This window comes from Uloborus diversus, chromosome 7 (assembly GCF_026930045.1).
Source record: "Uloborus diversus isolate 005 chromosome 7, Udiv.v.3.1, whole genome shotgun sequence".
Lineage (NCBI taxonomy): Eukaryota > Metazoa > Arthropoda > Arachnida > Araneae > Uloboridae > Uloborus > Uloborus diversus.
This window is the reverse complement of record NC_072737.1, coordinates 72,622,253-72,643,483: the sequence shown is the minus strand read 5'-3', so window position 1 is coordinate 72,643,483 and position 21,231 is coordinate 72,622,253. Positions and strand designations below refer to the sequence as shown.

General features: G+C 32.8%; 1 protein-coding gene across 5 annotated transcripts in view; it reads right to left on the bottom strand.

The window, feature by feature from the left end:
* Positions 1-17,355, bottom strand: part of LOC129225924 (3-hydroxyisobutyryl-CoA hydrolase, mitochondrial-like) — a 131,981-nt gene extending 114,626 nt beyond the window's left edge. For 2 of the 5 annotated variants that reach the window (XM_054860461.1, XM_054860464.1), the window contains exons 1-2: positions 17,238-17,325; positions 7,418-7,482 (exon numbers count right to left, since the gene is read on the bottom strand). In XM_054860461.1, the coding sequence (XP_054716436.1) occupies positions 7,418-7,449 (32 nt within the window). In that variant the 5' untranslated portion in view covers positions 7,450-7,482; positions 17,238-17,325. Of the gene's footprint in view, positions 1-7,417; positions 7,483-17,237 lie in introns of all 5 variants that reach the window. The other 3 variants (XM_054860465.1, XM_054860463.1, XM_054860462.1) reach the window with 3 other exon arrangements.
* Positions 17,356-21,231: the final 3,876 nt, after the last annotated feature.

The window sequence follows — 21,231 nt, the reverse complement described above, 5'->3', positions numbered from 1 at the left end:
ATTAAGGTAAGCCTTGGATAGCGGCTTTGTTAAAACAATTCTTAAAGCTCTCCTAATGTTAATAGAAACTTCGAACAAAACTTCATCTTATGCAGAAAATTTTAAGCTGTTGAATGACCTCAAACTTAAAATTGTGAATGAAATGCTTCTTCCCCATATTATCAAATTTATGTCAAACTGAGCTTAAAATTGGATAGAGAAAGAACAAAATCGAGCGTTTAAAAAAATGTTGCCTGCCATATCTTCGGAGGCTGTATATACAGATTTTGAAGTTTTGAAGCTCAGGCTGACATTTTCGTAAAGTTATCCCTCTATTTAAAAAAAAAGTTAAAAAAAAAAAAAAAACTTACTATACAATGATATCAAATAAAAATAAATATATAGATAGTAGGGAAACGGGGGACACGTAAGAATTTTTTTTTCTTATTTATTCAAAAAACATCATCAATTTTTCGTAGCAGATATGTTCCTATCTTTGAACAGTCTTTTCTTTGTATCCTGAAATTTTCTCAGATTTAAAAAAAAAATATTTCTTTACTTTATGGATTTAAAAAAAAAAATGTCTTCAATTGTTTTCATGTTCCCAAAGAAAGAAGGGGGGGGGCACATGTGAACAAGCCTGAGGCACATATGAACACGATCGAAAAATACAGGACAAGCATCATATTTTAACGAAAAATCCTTTAATCTAAAATATACCAATTAGATTGAGGGGTTTGTAACCCATACTGTGTCAGTTTAAATTGTACAGTAACTGTCAACTAGAGACTTATTTTCCTGGTTTGTATAACCCTGCTCACTGTCAAGTTTAAAAGTTTTGTAGCATGTTCCAATTACTGGATTGACAAGAAAACAATTAATAAGACTAAACAATACAAATAATGTTTTACTATGTGAAGTTTATTCAGTTTTTAGTTAAAGAATATATTTTGTCGCTTTCTTTTCCTTGTATTTTTTTTCTCACACTAAACTGTTGGCCAACTGTTTAGTAACAAAAAATAATAAATAAATAAATAAAAATACTGTAAAATAAGGAAGAGTAAATTTACAAGCCGATTGAAGGAAAATAATAATGGTGAATTCCAGGAAAATGGGGACATGACACTTGAATTTAAAAAAAACTTTCTGTCACTTGCTATGTACCACTCTTCAGAAATAAATGAATTTCTTGAATCTTAACCTGTTTTTTCCCAATAGTATGATGACTTTCAGAAAATCAAGGGCAAAATCAAGTTTTCTTTTTGTGTTTTTACAGAGCAAAAAATCTCATTTTTTTACATACTGTAATTTCAATATACTTGTTATCAGCATGTAATATTTAGGTTAAATTTTATCTTTTGAATGTCTAGTTAAACCTTTTGGGTAAGTAATTCAAAATTTCTTTTTTTTCAACCGTGAAATAGATCTATTACGAAGGTGACAGTTCGATGTCCTTCCGTTACCAAAATACTACATCTCAGTTAGTTCACCAAGAACCTATTGGGTATAGAAACTAACATTTTTTTTATGCAAAGCAGAATTATGATCCTTGTCAAGGAGGCTCAGTTAGAATTTTAATATAGATTTAATTTACATGGTTTTTAATGGTAACGGAAGGACAAAAAAATGCGGTAACGGAAGGACATCTATAAGCTGATACAGGGTAAAATTTTAGAATGCTAGTGGAAAACAAACTATTGTTTATAAACTTTTATTTAATTTTTTTAAGGAATGTTTTGTGATTTTATTTATTCTATTGTATGTGATAAAATCATAAAAACTACACTTAAAAGTTCCTAAGCATGAGAAAATCCTTTTGGTATGACATGTTAGTGATATGACAAGCCAATTTAAGCAAAAACAATAGCTTACAAACTTGATATTTATATTGAAACAATACAATATTGAAACTGCTTTCAGATTTGTTAACACAAGTCACAGGAAAGGACTGTTGAGAGCCTTAGTTCAACCGTTAAACATACTGCGAAGAGATCAGTGAAATCAAAGATCAATTTTCAAAAAGATGGAATAATATCCATTCTCATCCTGACACATAAAATATGCACTATTTGAACCCTGTAACAAGTTATGTTATTGAGTGAAGTCAGCATTTCAACAGATCGAAGTAGATTTCCCTTCAGACTGACGGTCAGCAGACTGATAGTTTTACGTAATATTAAAAAGAAGATACAGTTGAATCAAAAGCACTAAATAATGAGAATATGCGAAAGTATTCATAACACTTGGACAAGTTTTGTTAGTTGAATGGAAGGGAAATGTTGGACAGGGACTTCATATAGAAGATGAAGTAGTAAAAATATCTTGTTTACGAATGCATAATAATGTGGAAATGATCTTTGTATTCCCTGACAAAGAAGATAAATATTTTATGGATTCTGTTTATATTTTTGAGTATTTCAAGAATTCAGAATTGTAATAGATGAGTCAGGTATTATATGTCATTGTTTCAGACTGCTGTATTAGCTAAATAAATGATTGTAAGTTGAAATTTACCAAGTTAAATTGTTTTCGACTTCTCGACCTTCCCTTATACCCTTAACAAATACATGATTTATAAGCTTAAAATAATTATTTTTTTAAACTAGAGGTGAAATTTCAATGATTGAACACTCCCGTATGTGCTCTAATTTTTATAGAATTTTCCCTTTTGTAGCTTGGCTGAACTTTTGGGGAGAACATAAATGCGTAAAAATCATGTCGCAAAAATGTCCTTCCGTTACCGCTTTTTAAATTTCATTTTTCAATAAGAGTTACTGGCAAAAAAATTCCGGTTTTCGGCTTTTTTAGCAACTTATTATGATGTGCATAAAAGTCTATGCATCAATTTTTGAAAATTATACATTTTGATATGCTCACAGACAAATAAATCGATTTGTTTTTGTTCAAACTGTCCTTCCGTTACCGCTGGAATTCACCTAATTACATATACTTATACCTTTTTTTAACACTTTTAATAACCCTGCACTAGTGTTATATTACGAAGAAGATATGGGAACTGCTTACATGTGCCCCTACATCTCGTGTTCACAAGTTTCCCGTCATCTACCATAGAACTAATTTTCAAACATAAAGAATTCTTAATTTAATTAAAAAATTTAAACGTCATAAATTTACTTGAATATTCGTATAATGGATTGCAATAATTAATTTTAGCTTATTAGTTAGCTTAAAATATATTTTTACGTGAAGAAAAGAGTGAGATAAAATTACATCAGCATCTGCTAAAACTAAGAAGTTGCCACCAAAGGGCGATTAAAGGTCCTTGCTCTAAAAGTTTGGTCAAGAAGTAGAACTGGTACTGCCATTACTAGAGAATTTTTCAAGATTCTTTGCTTCACAATATCCAAGTAAAACATTCCATGTTCAAATGCACCCCCTTTAACCGTATATATAATGAACAAGCTTACTACCCGGCGTTGCCCGGGTGCTTTTCAATGCAACATATCTTTTGGATTATCAAATGAATGAATTCTATCTAAATGAGCGTAAGAAAATACATTCACAACGCTTTCTAGGTTCAAATCTTCAAAATACTTTAAATAACATAGAAAATCAATCATTTGCCGAAAAAATAACATCAACTTAAAGCGAAAAAGTATGAGGAATATTGTTTGGGCAATGTAGTGTCCACTGTTACATTGTCTGAGGTTGAATCAGACGGGCGGTACATAAACTGTCTTAATACAAAGACAAATGATTGTCTTTTGCACGTCTTGTGGTACAACCTTTTACGTGATGCTTCGAAACAAAAGCGTTGTGCTGCCTTTGTTAGTTTTGCTTTCCCCAAGACTTTAAAAAAAAAAAAAATGCAACAGTACTTCTCACGTACATTTTATTCGGAAATAAATCATTGAATGTTTCCTTAGAAAGAGTCGTGAGCTTACCAAAAAAAAAAAAAATAATAATAAATAAATAAATAAATCCCTATTGTCAGGCACAAATATATACAAAATAGTCTTTTTGGACACAGTCATAATATTTTCAGATTAATTTAAAGACATCCTCAATGTTCAAAAGCTAAACAGATAGTCCACCGTACAGAAAATAAAGAATTCAGTCAGTGTTGCTAATAGACGATAACACTCAGTTTTATGGATTTTTTGGCGGTGTTTTTCGAATGAAGGTGTGAAGTGATATGTTATTTTGTATGTTTTCAGGCAAGCACATTTCGCAGAAAAAGTTTGCTTAGTATAAAGAAACTTTACAAAATGTGTCTGCTTGCTCTTTCCAAGGTTATTTAGTACCATGCCATAGAATAAAATTGGATAAGTGTAACTTGCCTGAAAAGGCGCACGTCAGCTACATTTTATTTTATTATATTGACGTCAAATTTCGATTTTTGTAGGTAAAAGTGACAGTTAGACAGTAATATTAATGTCTTGTAACGATTTGAAATTTGTCGAGATTTAAGTTCTAGTTCAAATTTCTAAAACGTAATACTTGCCGCGAATGTTATACATGATATCGCACACTGGTGCAGGTAGAGAGAGCACGTATTTAAGTTTGTTGCTTTAGACAGAGTATTCTTTTGAGAACATCAAAATTTTAATTTATAGAGACACAGTCGTTGTGAGAGGTGGGAGTGGGTCCACTGATTACATTACAGTCATTATTTTAAGTTATGTAAAACATTGAGAATGGGAATGGGTGCACGTGAACTTATTGAACACACTATTTAAAAACCTTCAATTAAACTGCGTTATAGAGAAAGAAGTAAGAGTGCGCATTTTGGGCCCTATCCGCGTTAGATTTTGTTTTTTAATTATTTGCAGCCCGTGAAATTCTTTGAAAAATAAATGTCTTGTTTGTACTTAACTCTGGATAACAGACAAATCTTTTGTTTGCATTTTACAGAATCTTGTTGCATATTCTGTTCTCCTTATCCACAGCTTGAAAGCAAACGAAATGTATTTCACGTTTCGAAACGTAGTTTAAAAATTTAAAACTTAAATGATTCAAATTTTTTTAATCCATAAATTTAATTCAAAACTTTCTCCTAAATATTGTTTTTAGTCTTCCTTTCAGCAGCAAGAAGAATTTCATTTGTGAGTGAAACCAACCTTAAGCAAGTAACATAAAGCTATCTATATCGAAAATAGTTACATCTCAAAAACATTTACAGCACTTAATCGTCCATTATGGTTACACATGAGATACAAAGTATTTCACCTCATCCCTATACTGTTAAAGAGAGTTTAAGCTATTACAGTGATAATTTTCCATTCATATTACTAATTTTTTGTAGTTTAAAACAGTTTAAATTTAAATTAATATTTATTTGCATTTTTTCGAAACTTAAAACTCCAACCTTCCCAAACTGTATGAATTCCGCCGAATTATGTTTCCGTGTGGTTTTGCGGGTAAAAAAGGTGCACAACCTTTAATTTTAGCACGCATTGGTAATCTTAGTAGGTTAGTTTATGTGCATGTAATAAACGTCATAACCATCCCCTCCCTCCCCATTGGAAAACAAATTCCAGATACGCTACAAATACCTACGCACAAATATAATTATTTTGCAATTTATTTGCGAAATTTGTATTACTCTTTTTCTTTGTTAGCATTCAGCGATTAAACTTAGTTGAACCGAATTAGGTAAAGATCCGACGTAAATCAGAATAATATAAAGAACATATGCATATTGGTTTTGAGGACCATCCAACGTTAAATTGTTGAAGCTTGTATATGAATAATGAACGTATTATTGATACCGAGCTGATTTTGGTATTTTCTGGGCTGGTCATGTGGGAAATACTAATCTATAACTTCGTTCTACCATTACTGCAACGGAAATACCAAAAGAAAGCATGCAAAATAAGTAGAACTGTCGGAGTCCGCAATGCATTCCTGCTCTGCAGGAAAAAAACGCTAAACAACAGCACTTCGATTTCGTTCGGTTTTCTTGCCAACATGCTTTACGCTTATCGCGAATCGACATTGACGACCAGCTTTGAGAATACCTTTAGTTTTGATTTCATTTAAAATATTTCCTTGTGGTTATAAGTTGCAAACCATTGAATCAAAGTTTCTGAATTTAACGATAGTAGTTAATCTTCGAAGAAACTTCATCTAGGGCAGTTTTTTACGGGCTTTTCATTTAGACTAAATTCATAACTATGCAAAAATTCGTTCGTGTAGAAAAGAGCAATTTTATGACTCAAAATATGAATTTAGACCACCTTGGGTCTTTTTTAAATTCCAAAAACTCGCCTATATAAATTCTTAATTAACAATTTACCTTTGTGACAAATTTGGAAGAAATCCGACGAAAACTGTGGCTTTATAGAAGGAACATACACACACACAAACATACATCCATTTTTATATATATAGATACATGTAGGGATAGCCTTGACCACATCCCTCCCCTTTAAAAGACAAATTCCGAATGCGCTTTTATGCATTACTATGATTATTTTGCAATTTATTTGCGTTATTAGTACTTTTACTTCAGTTCTTTGACAGCCTGGAGCGACTTCTATTAAACCGAATTAGGTTATCGGTTATAGTTGAACCGAATTACTTAAAGATTCGACGTAAATCAAGGAATAGTATAAAGAAAATTTATACATTGCAAATTGGTTTCATAAGGATCATAGAACATTAAATTAAATTTCTGTTGTAAGAATGAAATAGGTGAGGTTTTAATAAAAGTATTCTAATGCTGAAACAGTCGAAGATTGTACGTCAATATTGAATGCAATATTATTACCTTATTCATGTTTGTACTTTCTCTGCTATTAATGGGAAAAACACTGATCACAACACGCAAAAAAATTACACGCAACCCTTACTGTTGTAGATTTTATAAGTAAACAATATTTAAAAATTATAATTTAACGGTTCAAATTAAGTAGAACCATGAGTAGCATCAATGGATCCCTGGGGCCTCGTAGGTCGCAGTTTAAGACACGATGTACAGCATCATTTCTTACATCTGCGGCGTTCTCGCCAAACATGCTTTAACACTCATCGCTAAGCGGCATTAACGGGAATCGTTCAGGATACGTTTTGTGTTGATTGCATTTGAAATAGCTCCTGGTGGTTATATGCTGATAACCGTTTTCATTTGGTTTGAACCAAGGTTCACAAACTTAACGATTAAACTTAATCTTTTAAGAAACTTCATCTAGGACAGTTTTTACGGACTTTTCATTTAGACTAAATTCATAACTATACAAAAATTCGTTCGTGCAGAAAAGAACAATTTTACGACTCAAAATATGAAATTAGACCTATTTGGGTCTTTTTAAAATTCCAAAAACCCGCCTATATGAATTCCTGAGCAACAATTTGCCTTTGTGCCAAATTTGGAAGAAATCCGACGAAAACTGTGGATTTGTATAAGGAACATACACACATACCCACACACCCACAAACACACATCCATTTTTATATATATAGATAAACTACGTACTTTTCGATGAAAATGGATAATTTCGTAAGCATGATCTTTATTTCCCTTGATTGTTATGACACGTCCTAAATAGAAACAAGTTTTGTGTAAAATATGATGCAACTGATTCTAGTGGAAAACCAAGTACATTTCAGTTAAAAAAGTAAATTTTAACAAAGTTCAGACTTCATTTTCTTCCTTTTTCAATTATAAATTATTTTCTACGCACTCGCATAAATGTTGATACTAAAGTGTTAGAATAGGGAAGGCGTAGAACAGGCATGATTCCATCATTTGAGCACATGATTATATAAAGTTGCCTTAATTGTTTGTCGCCATTCTGAAGTAAGGAGTAGATGAGACCTAGGCATTAAGGGTGGGCTGAAAAACAATTTCTTGTTTTTCGATGATGGGTAGTGCGGAAATGGTGCCATTGGTGAAGCAAAGTGAACATAAAAAATTTGATTTTTTTTTTCACAATTTCTTGATCTGCAGCAATTGGGTTGAAGTTTCGAAATAATGCTGTTTTTTCATGTTTTTAGCCAAAAAAAGTAAAATTAGTATGTTTTTATTTTCAATGATGAGTTGCATGGAAAATGTGCCTTTAGTGGCACTAAACTCCTATTAAAAGAATTGAGGTGTGTGGTATAGTTCTTTCTTTGCTACAAATGAGTAGAAGTTTTGACAATTTTCAGTTTTTTTAACGTTTTCAATAAATTTTCTCGAATTGTAAAAAAATTGTTTTTGCAATATTTCTCTCCCATAATTATCTAGTTTTATCACAAGTGATTCATTTTTAGATGCGTGGTGTGTCATAAATTAATTACTTGTTGCGTATAAGATTTCAAATTTGAAATATGCTATTCGAAAACTTTTGTGCAGCTGCGTTCAAAATTAGGGTTAAACAGCAACTCAACAAAGAACTAAAGGTGGTATGGATGTACAGAAAATTTCTTTTTGTACTTTCAACAGAGAGTTTTTATCTACACTGCTTTAGGTAATAGAAGTTTTTCGATTTTAATTTCTGCATTTTAGCCCTTTTACTTACACTGGTGTGCAAAAATTAAGGACGAGACGGTTTTTTCAATATAACTTTGTACAAAAGCTTTCCAAATCAACACATTTAATACCGTAAGATCCCCAATACGTAAGGACATGTGTAATGTAAGCAACACATACTAAAAGAGAAATCAGAGGGATAAAAAGAAGCTTTATTGAAAAAGTAGCATGGAGCGCAATGCGACTGAAGGCCGAAACATCCCTGTGATGGGTGTCCAGCAAGAAACATCCGGTCTTTAGAAGGGGATATGATCTCCCCCGACTGCTAGGCAGGTTTCACAGCGTCTGCCCATGCTGAGAATGAGGGTGTCAATGAGTTGTTGAGGCATTGTTGCCCATTCGTCTTGGAGCGCCAATCGAAGCTCCCGAATCGTTACTGGTGGTAAGGTACGAGCTGCCAAGCGTTTGCCTAGAAAATCCCATACATGCTCGATGGGAATGAGATCCGGAGATCGTGCCGGCCAAGCCATACGTTCAATATCCTCACTCTCTAAGAGCTGTTCGGCAGCTACTGTGCGATGACATGGTGCATTGTCGTCCATGAAAAGGAACTGCGGACCCATAGCACCTCTAAAAAGCCGCACATATGGAAGAAGAATCTCGTTACAATAACGGGTCCCGTTGACTGAACCTGCGTCGAAGATGTGAAGGTCTGTACGACTACCAAGCATGATGCCTCCCCAAACGAGAACACCGCGACCTCCATACCTGTCCCTTTCAATGATGTTTGAGGGATGATTGCGGCTTCCCCGCTCTCTCCAGATGAGTATGCGATGAGAATCGCTACTCAGACTGAATCTGCTCTCATCTGTAAAGAGTACTCGTCCCCATTCATTGTCTCTCCAATTCCGGTGTTCCCGGCACCACAGAGAACTCCTTCTCCGATGGGCAGGCGTTAGAGGTACACACCGTATAAGGCGTCGTGCAAACAGACCACCACCGTGCAGTCTTCTGGCCACGGTAAAACGCGATATCGGTCGTCCAGTCGCCTGTGTCGTGTGTCTAGCGATTTCTCCCGCTGTCTGCTGCCTGTTTCTTCTGGCCTGTAAGACAATATACCGGTCGTCTGCGGGTGTGGTTCCTCGTGGACGACCACTACTGAACCCCCGGATAGCTGTTCCTATAGTTTGAAATTGTCTCCAAAGTCGTGAAACGATGCTGTGAGCAATTCCGAACTCTGCAGCTCCACTTGTCACACTGCGGCCTTCCTCCAACTTCCCAATGATTCGACCTCGGGTAAAAGCCTCCAGATGTCGTCTAACAGATTGATTATTCGCCATTTCTCGCTGAGGCAGCAACTCGGTGTGATTTTTAACTGCTATACGGCGCGCAATCTCTTTGCCAGAAATACTGTTCTTACTCCGACAACATGCTTTATACTACTCAGACACTCCCCCATTACGTCTGCCTGCATATCTGCGCATGTGTTACCGTACATCACCTTACTTAATCTCCTGATTGGTCTTTCTGTCCGCTCTGCCTCTTCGTTCAGCTAATATGCTAATTTTTCGACTTTCGTCCTTAATTTTTGCACCCCATTGTATGTTACAGTATTGCTACATGAAAGCATCTTTTCCTTTGTAGCCATCTGCAAATTCCGTGCTAATTTAGTAGTATTTCTATTTACTACACACAGCAAGCGTAGGACTTCAGATTCTAAAATTGTTTCGAACACTATATTTGTTTCAGTTTCTTGTGACGAAAGACATTTCATGATTCGAAGTTAACTGATATTAGTTGAAAACCAATCCTACGAGCATATCGAAATATTCAGTTAACCAGAATTTGAATTTTGGAACCTTAAACCTTAAACACTCAAATTTCTTGATCCTTGCTTCTTCTTTTAATTGACATCTATTTATTCAATAATTATTCATCACAATGTTTTGATACATTGGTTTTCGTCAGTTTCCGTTGCTGTGGTAGCATTTTTGTGAATTCTTAGGTTGGTCGTGTTATTTACTTTTTTAAATCCCTTTTGCGTAGTCTGGTCGTTTCTCTAAGGGAATCATATGGGCAAATCAATTTATATAACGATCAGTGTGAGACATCGTAAGGCATCTTTGGGTTTCGAGGTACTTAAGCTAAGCAAAGAGTTCTGTAGGCAGCTGTGAGCCGCCTAGAGGCTGGTCTAATAGGACCTGGTTGGGTTGTTCTGAAGCTCTGGAGAACACAGTACAGTTGAAACAGTTTCACAACTATCCAATTACGTGATTTTGGGCTGTGCTCAAATTTTCAGTATTTTCATTTTCTTTTGCCAATGTAGAAATGCATGACAGAGGTAGGTAACCTAGAATAATAGCATAAGTAGGTTTTTGCATGCCATCAGCTTGGGTTTGATTGGGCCAGAAAGGTTATGTAGTTCCTCAGTCTTATTTATCAGGCGTAAGACTGGGAGTTCGTCCGTATAAAAATGTGCACAAAATGTTGCAATTCTTTAATTCTTTCGTTCTTTTTTTAACACCTGCAATGAAACCGTTGTTTTTAGTTTTTCTTTTCATGCTCTTAGAGCAGTGCCGTTTTACGCGACTGTTTTTAGTTAAGAGATAATAACCATGTACTTATTTAAAACGATTTACCAATGATTAAGAACGAATTCTGCTTTACTCCCACTGGTTTTGAACGCAATACAAACAGAGAGCTGCACTAAGTTTCCTAATAGCATATTTTAAATTTAAAAACTTATACTCAATAAGTGGTTAATTTATAACACACCACGCATCTAAAAATGCATCATATGTGATAAAAACTATATAATTATGGTAGAAAAATATGGTGAAAGCAAAATTTTTACTATTTTAGAAACTTTATTGAAAACGGTTAAAAACTGAAAATTGTTAAAACTTCGACTCATTGGTGGCAAAGGAAAGAAATATACCACACACCTCAAAAAATTTATGGGAGTTTAGTGCCACTCGTGTCACCTTTTCCGCGCAACTCGTCATTGAAAACAGAAATATCCTTTTTTTTTACTAATTTTGGCTAAAAATATGAAAAAAAACAGCATTTTTTCGAAACTTCAACCCAATTGCGGCACAGATCAAGAAGTTAAGCAGAAAAATCAAATTTTGTTTTGTGCACTTTGCGGCAACAATGGCACCTTTTCCGCACTACCCATCATCGAAATAAAAAAGAAAAGTTGTTTTACGGCCCACCCTACTGGGCATGTGGCGAATTTTTTTATCTTTATATTTTTGAAAGATTTTAATTGGAGTAGAAAAAAGTTTTTTTTATTACCTTATCAAAAATTCTTCATCTGTGATTATATATAATGCATATCGATATATTGAGGGTTCTTCTGATAAGCGAGGTAGGTATCCATTAATAAATACAATCGAACACACAAAAACAAAACTCCAATATGCTATACTAAAAAAATGATAAACTTAATATTATTAAATGCAACACTATATGTTCTTACAAAAAGTAGAAGGAGAGAAATGAGTAAGTTCTAGCTAAGGAATTTAAATTCCTGGTTTGGCTTCTGGGCGACAGCGCCGTTCGGAGGAGGAAATGGGCAAAATACATTTTGTAACAGAGAATAAGAATAGTATTAAAACTCCACATTAAGAAAGAATCATGATGTCTTTATAAAAATACCACGCTAAACATCCAATCCAAAATTAATTTCTCATTGTAATGATTTGTAATTCGAAAACGTTACTAAGTACCTTTACATTTGTTGCTAATCATAGAACAAAAGTTCAATATCTTGTAGATCCGTCTCTTCTTTTAGCTTTATCCCACTTATATTATTTTTTCCAGAGATTCATTCCATTGGAATGGCATTAAAGCATGATTGTCCCTGGCAGCGTTGAAATGCTTGAGAGAAATGCAGCTCCAATTTTCGACATCCACGTGCACTGTCACAAGTTTTGCTGCATGTACAGAAAATAATTTTTTAAATTAAATCTAGATCGGGGCATTGGATTGTTTTCTTCTCGATTTAGCACATTGTTTTTCATAATCCAAACCCGTTATTCATAGTTCATGCCGTTGCCAAGCCATGTCAGTATATTTTAATAAACATGAAATGAATGTTGTTGCCCTACACTTGAAGTAGGGGACAGTGATTTAAATTTACCGCTTAAGTTTTCGCAACTGATTAAGTAAAGTGAAGATACCGACAGTTATTTAATGAGGTCTCATTGGTTGGTGCATCATAAAGTGCTGGAAATCTTTTTGTGCCATATTCTGCTGTATGCGAAGCATTGATTTCATAAAATAATCGCGCACAGCGTCTTGCAAGTCTGGACTTTTCCAAGCAATTTCATGACTGCTGATTTTCCTTTCTGGAACATAGAAGTTGCTCCATCGCAGCCAGAAAAGGCATCAAGGAATAAGATTGACTTTTTCAATGTTCCTTCTTGACTGCTTGAGGAGTAAAGTTTCTGCTCCATCTTACCTGGCTTGAGAAAACAAACCTCTTTTTTAGGAGGAGTCCTAGCAGTTAGAATTACTAGATCAATACATTGACCCACATTAACTGCAACATTACAGATAGTTTGTATGGTAGTGAGCATTGTTCCAACAATGAGAAAATCAGCATCATCTTCGGCTTGCTTTACAAGTACATTAACTGTTTTTAAATGTTTTGTGAGAAAATAAATTAATCTTATTTTATCGTTTTCTTTATTGAGTATTTATCTTGACTTAGGGTGGCAGTCATCACTTCATCAAAAATAGTATCCGTTGAAACTACTTTCTAGCACCTCCGGAGGTTATTCACATCTTCGAGAGACAGTATGTGAAATCCCCCCCACCCTCCGAATTTTTTTCCTATTATTTTTTTACCAATTTTTAGGGTATCGTAGAAGTTTATTGTTTTTGGATCTCCTGTAACTAAAGTTGAAAATGACATAACAATTTCTACTCTTCGTCGAAAAGGATTGTGGGAACTGAACTATCTAGGTAATTTCCTAACGCTCTCTTGGTCCAAAATCCTCAAGGATATGCAATCGAGATCCCTATTTTACACTCTCTCTAAAACATAATGTTTCAATCTTCAGAATTTCGCCCAAAATTTTTGTTTGGACTTGACTCGGCCCTCTTTTCACCTCTCTTTTAACACATAATGCTAAGGGAAAAAAACCTATAAACTTGACTTTAAAGGATGGGTAAAATGACGTTCAGGGAATTTCTTTCTTAAATGCCGCAGGAGAAAAATGAAGTTTAATTATGTGGAAAAAATCTATAAAAAAAGAAGTATTTTGTCAATTTTCTTGTATAAAATCATTTATAACTGCTAAAATATGTATTTTTCGAACTTAATTCTTATCTTATTCAACTCAGCTTAAAAAAATACGTTACAAATTATACCCCACTTTCCTTGATAGCAAAAAGTTAAAATTTCTCCCACTTCTCCCCCCTCCCTCAAAAAGGGGGGAAAGCGTACAGCAATGAGTCGGGGACTTTTAAGTTGTCGTTGAGAAAGACGTAAAAAAACTTTCTGTGAGGAAAAACCTTGGGTTTCAATATTTTCCAAGTGACACCCTTTGTTAGACTAATTTTACTGGACTAAAAGTGAAATAGTGGGGCAAAGTGAAATGGAAAAATATTTACTCTGCCTTTCTGGTAATATTTTAACCATGTATAGTCTATTCCAGTCATGAAAAAGTTACCTGAAAATATGAGTATATGATTTAAAAGCAATTTTCAAAAATTACTACTCATAATGTAACTTTTTGTTGTAAATCAAAAATAATTTTTGTTATTTTAAATGATAAATTTCTTGTTAACAACAGTTTGAATATTAATTAGGGCCTACTAATATTCGGTGCAATATTTTTTGTTTAGGATTGTTTGTATTTCAAATGCTTACTACAAGTTAATCAAATGCGTGCAGAGCAATGTAGATGAGCCAAAATGAAACAGCTTATTTCATTTACTTATTCAATCCTTTGTCAAATTATTTACGCATTCATATATCTTAATATATAAAAATCAATGTCCTGAGATAACATATATATATATATATATATATATATATATATATATAGAATCCTAAGAAAGGATTTTTCGAAATATCAATTAGTTCAGGAGAAATTAATTAAAACCCCTTAATTTCTGTGAAATTAAAACCTGTCATTGAAATTCAAATCCCTTATTTTCTCAGAGGCTTTCCTCCATTCAAATCATTATTCAGTACTTCATCTCAACTTTTGGTCGATAGCGAATTTTAAATTTGTTATTGTATTTGTTTTTCACGTGATTCTTCGAGGCTTTTCTCAAGTCAAATAATAATCTTTCTGTCTTTTGCTTTCATTTTTTCAAAACTAGAAACGAAGTTTTTAAGAACATCATCACAGGCGGACTATCCTTTTGAATTTAAAAGAGTGCAGTTTCCTGTAAAAGTTTGCTTTGCAATAACCGTTAATAAGTCACAAGGACAGACATTAAAAGTAGCAGGGATCAATTGAAGAGAAGACTTTTTTTCACACGGCCAATTTTATGTAGCTTGCTCCAAAGTCAGTTCATCAAGCAGCTTAATAATTTTTGCACCAGAAAAAAAAATGTTGTATACAAAGAAGTTCTTGCTTAAACATAGGTATAACAATAAAATGTGGATGGCCTGTGTTTGCAAAGATAATCAATACTTTAAAAGGATCGTTAATAACAGTTAAAGATCGGTTAAGGACAAGGGCATATATGTAAGGAGTCCAGGGGCCCTGGGATCCTCCCAAAATTAGAAAAAATATAGGTAATAAGTAATTATTATAGGGGATTTTCGAAATTAGGTGTACCAAGCACTGTTAACCCCTGCTAATTCCATTACCCGAGCAATGCCGGGTACGGGATTGCTGGTCTTTTATAACAGCAAAAAACGTAGTAACAAAATTACACAGGATTGTTACTCGCAAACACTTAATCATTTGTAGTTCAGCTGCTATGGTGTAGGAATGACACTCCAAATATGCCATGTTGTTTATTAGATGACTATAATTTATTGCACGTCCAAAGCAGGAGTTGTGTATTTAATCAAAATAAAGAGCAAATATTTGGTACATTGACAGTTTCGTTCCGGCTACCATAATTTAGAATTATATCATTTCAGTGAATATATTTTTTAAATTTAAAATTTGATCTGGATAAGCCGGAGACCTGGATAAACGTGTGCAAGACTTCTACTGTAATTATAAATATGCATCAAAAGTACCAAACAAAAATTCAAGTTAATAGCCGCAAAAAATTGCTGATTTCTGACACATTGATTGACGTTGATGATTTAAGAATATTTAAAATATTGTGTGGGTGGAAAAAATATATTGAAACTAAATCAAAAACTTGTCGTTTTAGTTCAATTTATCCTCAAAATAACCCTAGTTAAATATAGTATTTGCATTCCTTCATTTAATAATTTCCTTAGTTATTCTTTCATTCATTATTTTATTCACTCATTTATTTTTTAATCTTACATTAATTTATTAATTTATTTTTTCGTCTATTGTTTCATTTTCTTTTGATTTATTCAACCATTCTTTTATTTACTTATTCATTTGATAAAAAATATCTTTAGTAAATGAATAGATAATATTTAATTTGGAAAATATTTTCTTTTTCTCCATAAAAAATGAAGTGTAAATTTTTTTGGAGGTACAAATTTACTGCCAAAAATTAAGAATGAAGTTTCAATCCAAGTTGAACAATAAAATACATTGTTTTTTCTTCCTGTACCGTTATTTTCAGGACAAGCCAAATTTTTCATTTTGAAAAAAAGTTATTTTTCTTAACAACACTTGCCTCACATTCCCCTACATTAAATGAAAACATAGAACTAATTCTGTCATGCTTCTAGTTTTATTCTATACTAGCTGCGTCGGTCAGTCTTGTAGACCTCTTTAGGCCACGGTCTACCACGGTCACCCTGGTAGCAGCACCTACCAAGGATACTAGCACTATCCTATACCTAAAGCAGAGGACTGGTTCTCCTCCTACCATTCGAATTGGTCAGCTAAAAATTTTTAACTTTAATACTTACATACTATGCTTCTCACTACTTTGAATGTAAAACTACTAATCAAGAAATAATAAAACTTAAACTCAAATGGCAAAACTTTGAATAAAAGTGCAAAGCAATTAAGTAAAAAATTTCACACCTTTGAATCATGCAATAAAATTTAGTCAAGAAAATTTAAAAACAGTATTGAAGAACATTAGTAAAAAAACAAGTACTAAGTACAAAATACCAAAAACTTAGCTTCATCCAATAGAGGTTAGTATAAAAATGCAAAAGGAAAATATAAAACTTGCACTTACATAGTAAAACTAATAATAATAAAAATATTTAAAAAAAAAACACTTAAAAGCTGCAGATCAGAATTGCTCTAAAAACTGTTCTTATTCTTTAAACAACATGGATAATACTTTCAAACACAATTTTGAAGTTGGCACAAAAACAAAAAGTAAAATCATGTGTTCATATTTTTCCAAAAAAAAACAAAAAAAAAAAAAAAAAACACCCAAAATTAGGAAAGAAACTTTTATATCGTTGCACAAAATATGTTGTCATTGATGCGTAACGTTTACAAGTGGTATTGAAGCACCTGGGTCCGTTTGGATAAATAATTGTATTGAATTATGGCTACGAATGGTTTTATCTATCGTTTAAGCACCAACATAAAAAAATATGTTTAACAGTATTATCAATGGTGTTCAAAGAATAAAATTAATTTTCACTTTTTAGAGTAATTTTGATCAAAAATGTTCATTAGTTTTTTTCTTTAAAAAGCGGAACTTCATTTTGTCTCTTTAAGCTGATTTTTTAAGAAGTTTTACGGCTTACCGACTTTTGTAGAAAAAAAAAGATCTTGCCTATTATGCTCGTACTGTCAGACAACAAACTTATTAATTTTGAGGAAATATTCTCGCAAGGAAATGTTTACAACGCAAATGCATGTTCTCATAGAATGCATTTAATTAGTAATTGCATTTCAACAGACGTTGTTCAATAGCGGAAAACGTTATTTCTAGACTACATCAAATGACGTGACTCACTTAATGCTTTATTTCAGGAAATGAAAATAACACGATGAAGTAGGAAGTAAAATATTGAAAAAGGGTGAGTTCTCTAAACATCCAATGTGTATTTTTATGGGTAAATATAGCCATGGATATGTTTTAAGAAGAAATACTTTTTAAAAAGTAAGATGGAAAACGTTGCATAATTGTTCCACTGAGAAGCTTGTAGCCTTATTTCTTTTAAAAACTTTATTTATTTTACGATTTAAAATTTAATAGATAAGTTTAATTTTCATTTAACTTTCTTGCTCTTTACTTAAATTAGATTTTTCATGGGAGGGAGAGTGGAATTTTCATTTTGTTACAAACGGAACTCGTAATGCGCTTTTAATCTGATTCTTTCTAATTGACGATTTAAATATTTGCGAATCAAATAAAATTGCAAAGCAATTTTGGGGTTTAGTGAGTGTTAACGAGCAGAGTGGGGAGCACCCCAGTTTTTTTTATAAATAAATACATGGCCTTAATGCAAAGTTAAATTAATCAGACACTTCATGATTTAGTATGAGTGAAGTAGTTTAGTATGAGTGTGTATTATTTTATGAGTTGTAAGTTATAAAAAGGAAACTCTTCTCTATTATTTTTTAATATGGGACATTCTTCATATTTTCTTAAAATACATGCAGGTCAAAAAATTTAGGCTTTTTATGTGACTTTTTTGGAAGTAAATCTGTCTGCAAAAATTTCCCTCTGGCAATATAAGAACAAAAAATCAAGTTACTTTTTTTTTAATGCAATGTGCTGTGATGGCTACCAAAACATTCTTATTTCATCAACTAGTTTTATGCGCCCTCTAGTAGCAGTAAGAGGAACTTTGATAGGTCAGTGAAGAAATGACGTAGGAAGGTGGGGGCAACATATAAATTACAATAATGTCATATTATAGTTCTTACTTGAATGTAAAAATCGAATTATTAAAAAATAAATAATACTACTTCAATATTGCAAAGAATAATTTGAAAAGTTGAAATCTTGAGGGGGGGGGGCAGTATGAGGGAGTGACAAATGATTGGGTGGATTTACAGTATTATTTAATTTATAAATATCTAAATCTTAAAAACTACCAAAATAACTTGGAAACATCATATTATGCATGTCTAATGAATTGATTTCCAAAACGATGATTAACTAATGAGATGTAGTCTTTGGACATTAATTTGTCCTATTTGGGGAGAATTTTCCTTATACGCGCATATACCCTTTTATACTCGTATATTATATGTGTTACTTATATACTCATGTAGATTTGTTTACCCTTGTATGGACATTTATCACACGCCTTTTACAATAAAGATTTTAAGGAACAATTCATTAACAATGCTTTTTAATTTCATCAAAACTATATTTATTTAAACCTGCCTTTTAATAATAATTTTTATTTTGGTATATTTTTGGTTCACAACATGTGTTTTCTCACCTCCGTGGCATGTCACACACATGGTGTAAATGTTTAAGTTGCTTTATAACTAGATTAATTAAAAGTATATACTTATTTATTTATTATTACTTCAACAAGTGACTCAAATACTAATTGTTTAGGTATATTTAATTTTTTTACATTGTGTATTAGTTCGTTTTAGTAGGACAAGGAGTCATGTCACACAATAAATTCTCACTTCCATTACCTAAACACAAAATGCCATTTCTCATAAACATGCGGCAGTAATGACATCAAATTTTATTTTCCATGATACAAGGGAGCCCCATTGTTTATTTTTTAGCCATAGTTGAAGTTGTGAGATTTTTGTTGAAAAACAAGATGATAGATTTTGCATTAAAAACTTTGTGTGGTTACTCTGACTTCTCACCTCCTCACCTCCGGGAACTTAAATTTCAGAGATGTAAATTAATGTAAAAAAAAAAGTTAACATTTTTTATATGCTTAACATTTGTGCAGATTGTTGCAACTAAGGAAACTAATATTTCCCTGAAAAATGTATCTATTAGGTCTATATTAATGGAAAATTCCTCACCTCCGTGACAGATCTTATCAATGTCATTATTTCTGAGGTAAAAATAAATGATGGAGGGGAAATAGACCAATCTAGTTCACTCTACCAAGATATAAAATGCCAGTATATTCTCAAATTTACTTAATACTATTTTTTAACATGCATTTGAACTGAAAGGACAACTACTATTTTAGCCGTACTTAGATTAGGAGAGCTTAATATTAGAGTCCCACTAATCATAAAAAGAGCTCATTTTTTTTTACAATTAACAAAATTACTACTTTGTTACTAAATTGGTCTCGATTTTTAAACATTAAATTTTTTTTTTATATATATATTTCCGTGAACAAGGCATTTTTTTTATTTATGAATAAAATGATTAGAAATTAGCTGGGCCACTGTTTATGGTTATTTCTAGTAGGTAACACTTTCATGTAAGAATGGAAAAAAAGAAAATAACGGTTTAAAAATTGAAAAATATTTGTGTTCAAAAGAAGCATTTTCTGGAGAATAACCCTTATATACTAATATATTCACGTATATATTCGTGTGTACACTCATTATACTCGTGTATATTCTTGTAACCATTATAAATAACCATAACAAATGAATATTATGGTTATTAACAACTATTTTACATATATACTCAACTATGACCACTTACACCACCCATTGGGGCAAATTTTACATGGTTTCTTAATTGGTCAAAAAGGAATAGGCCCCGACTGTTGATCCTTCTGTTCTGCTTTTGAACTTATGATTTGTCTTATGTGTGTATCGATTATAAAAACTATTTCTATGGTGTAGTTATTCAGTAGTACTTAATTCTATACATTCTAAACAACTGGGCTTATTTTTTTTCTTTTTAGTTTTTTTTGGTTTTTTCGCAGTCAGGGTTTTTTTTTATAATTAATTTGTTTTACTTTTTTTTAGTTAATCTTCATTAATTGCTTTGTCATCAAATTCTATATAAAAGCCTGTATAATTCATGATGACGCGAGCTCGGAAACGTCGTCAGTCAAATTTTTCTCACAAAAATAAAAAAAGCCCGTCAAGAAAGTACACGTCGTTAAACTCAGTCCCCTGAATCACGATAAAAATAAATGCAACAAGTTAGAGATAAAAATAGACTTAATTATGATAGTCTTTCACCCACGACAAAGAAAAAGTGTTGTATAGCACTGCGAAAAGGATGGCTGACTATCGCAAAAGTCGGGAATGTGATCAAAATTGATTTAGTAGACTTAGTAAGCAAAAATGCAAGCAGCGAAAACGTGTAATCTGGAATCGCCAACGAGACAATCTCACAGATTGACATGTATGAGGACACACGCATCTCAGATTCGAAGCGACAAATCTCCCACGATATGATCCTAAATTGACAATATGGCGTCTGGTTGTTGCTGTGGTGAACGTTGATTATTTTCATGTGTTTAGTGACACTCCCAAGGTTAAGACAAATCGATTGCCGTAAGAATTATCAAAATTGGCCAAGGCGCTTAGCCTCTACTGCGCCACATAGGAACAAACATATATACATTGACTCATAAACACATTACCCTCCTCCGCCTCGCGTACACTCAGTCGAGCAAAAACGGTCTTATTTCTACTTATTCCTTCATTTACGAGAAATTTAGTTGTATCGTCTCTTAATGATTCAATGAGCGCTGGACTAAATAGCAGTTTAAAGGAAAAAGTCTTTACATTATTCGCAGAAAGGAGCTTTTGAAATGTTTGAAGAAACGCGTTTTGGATTCCCCATGAACACTAGTGAAATGACGAAATCTGTCGAGTTTTTTTTCGTGT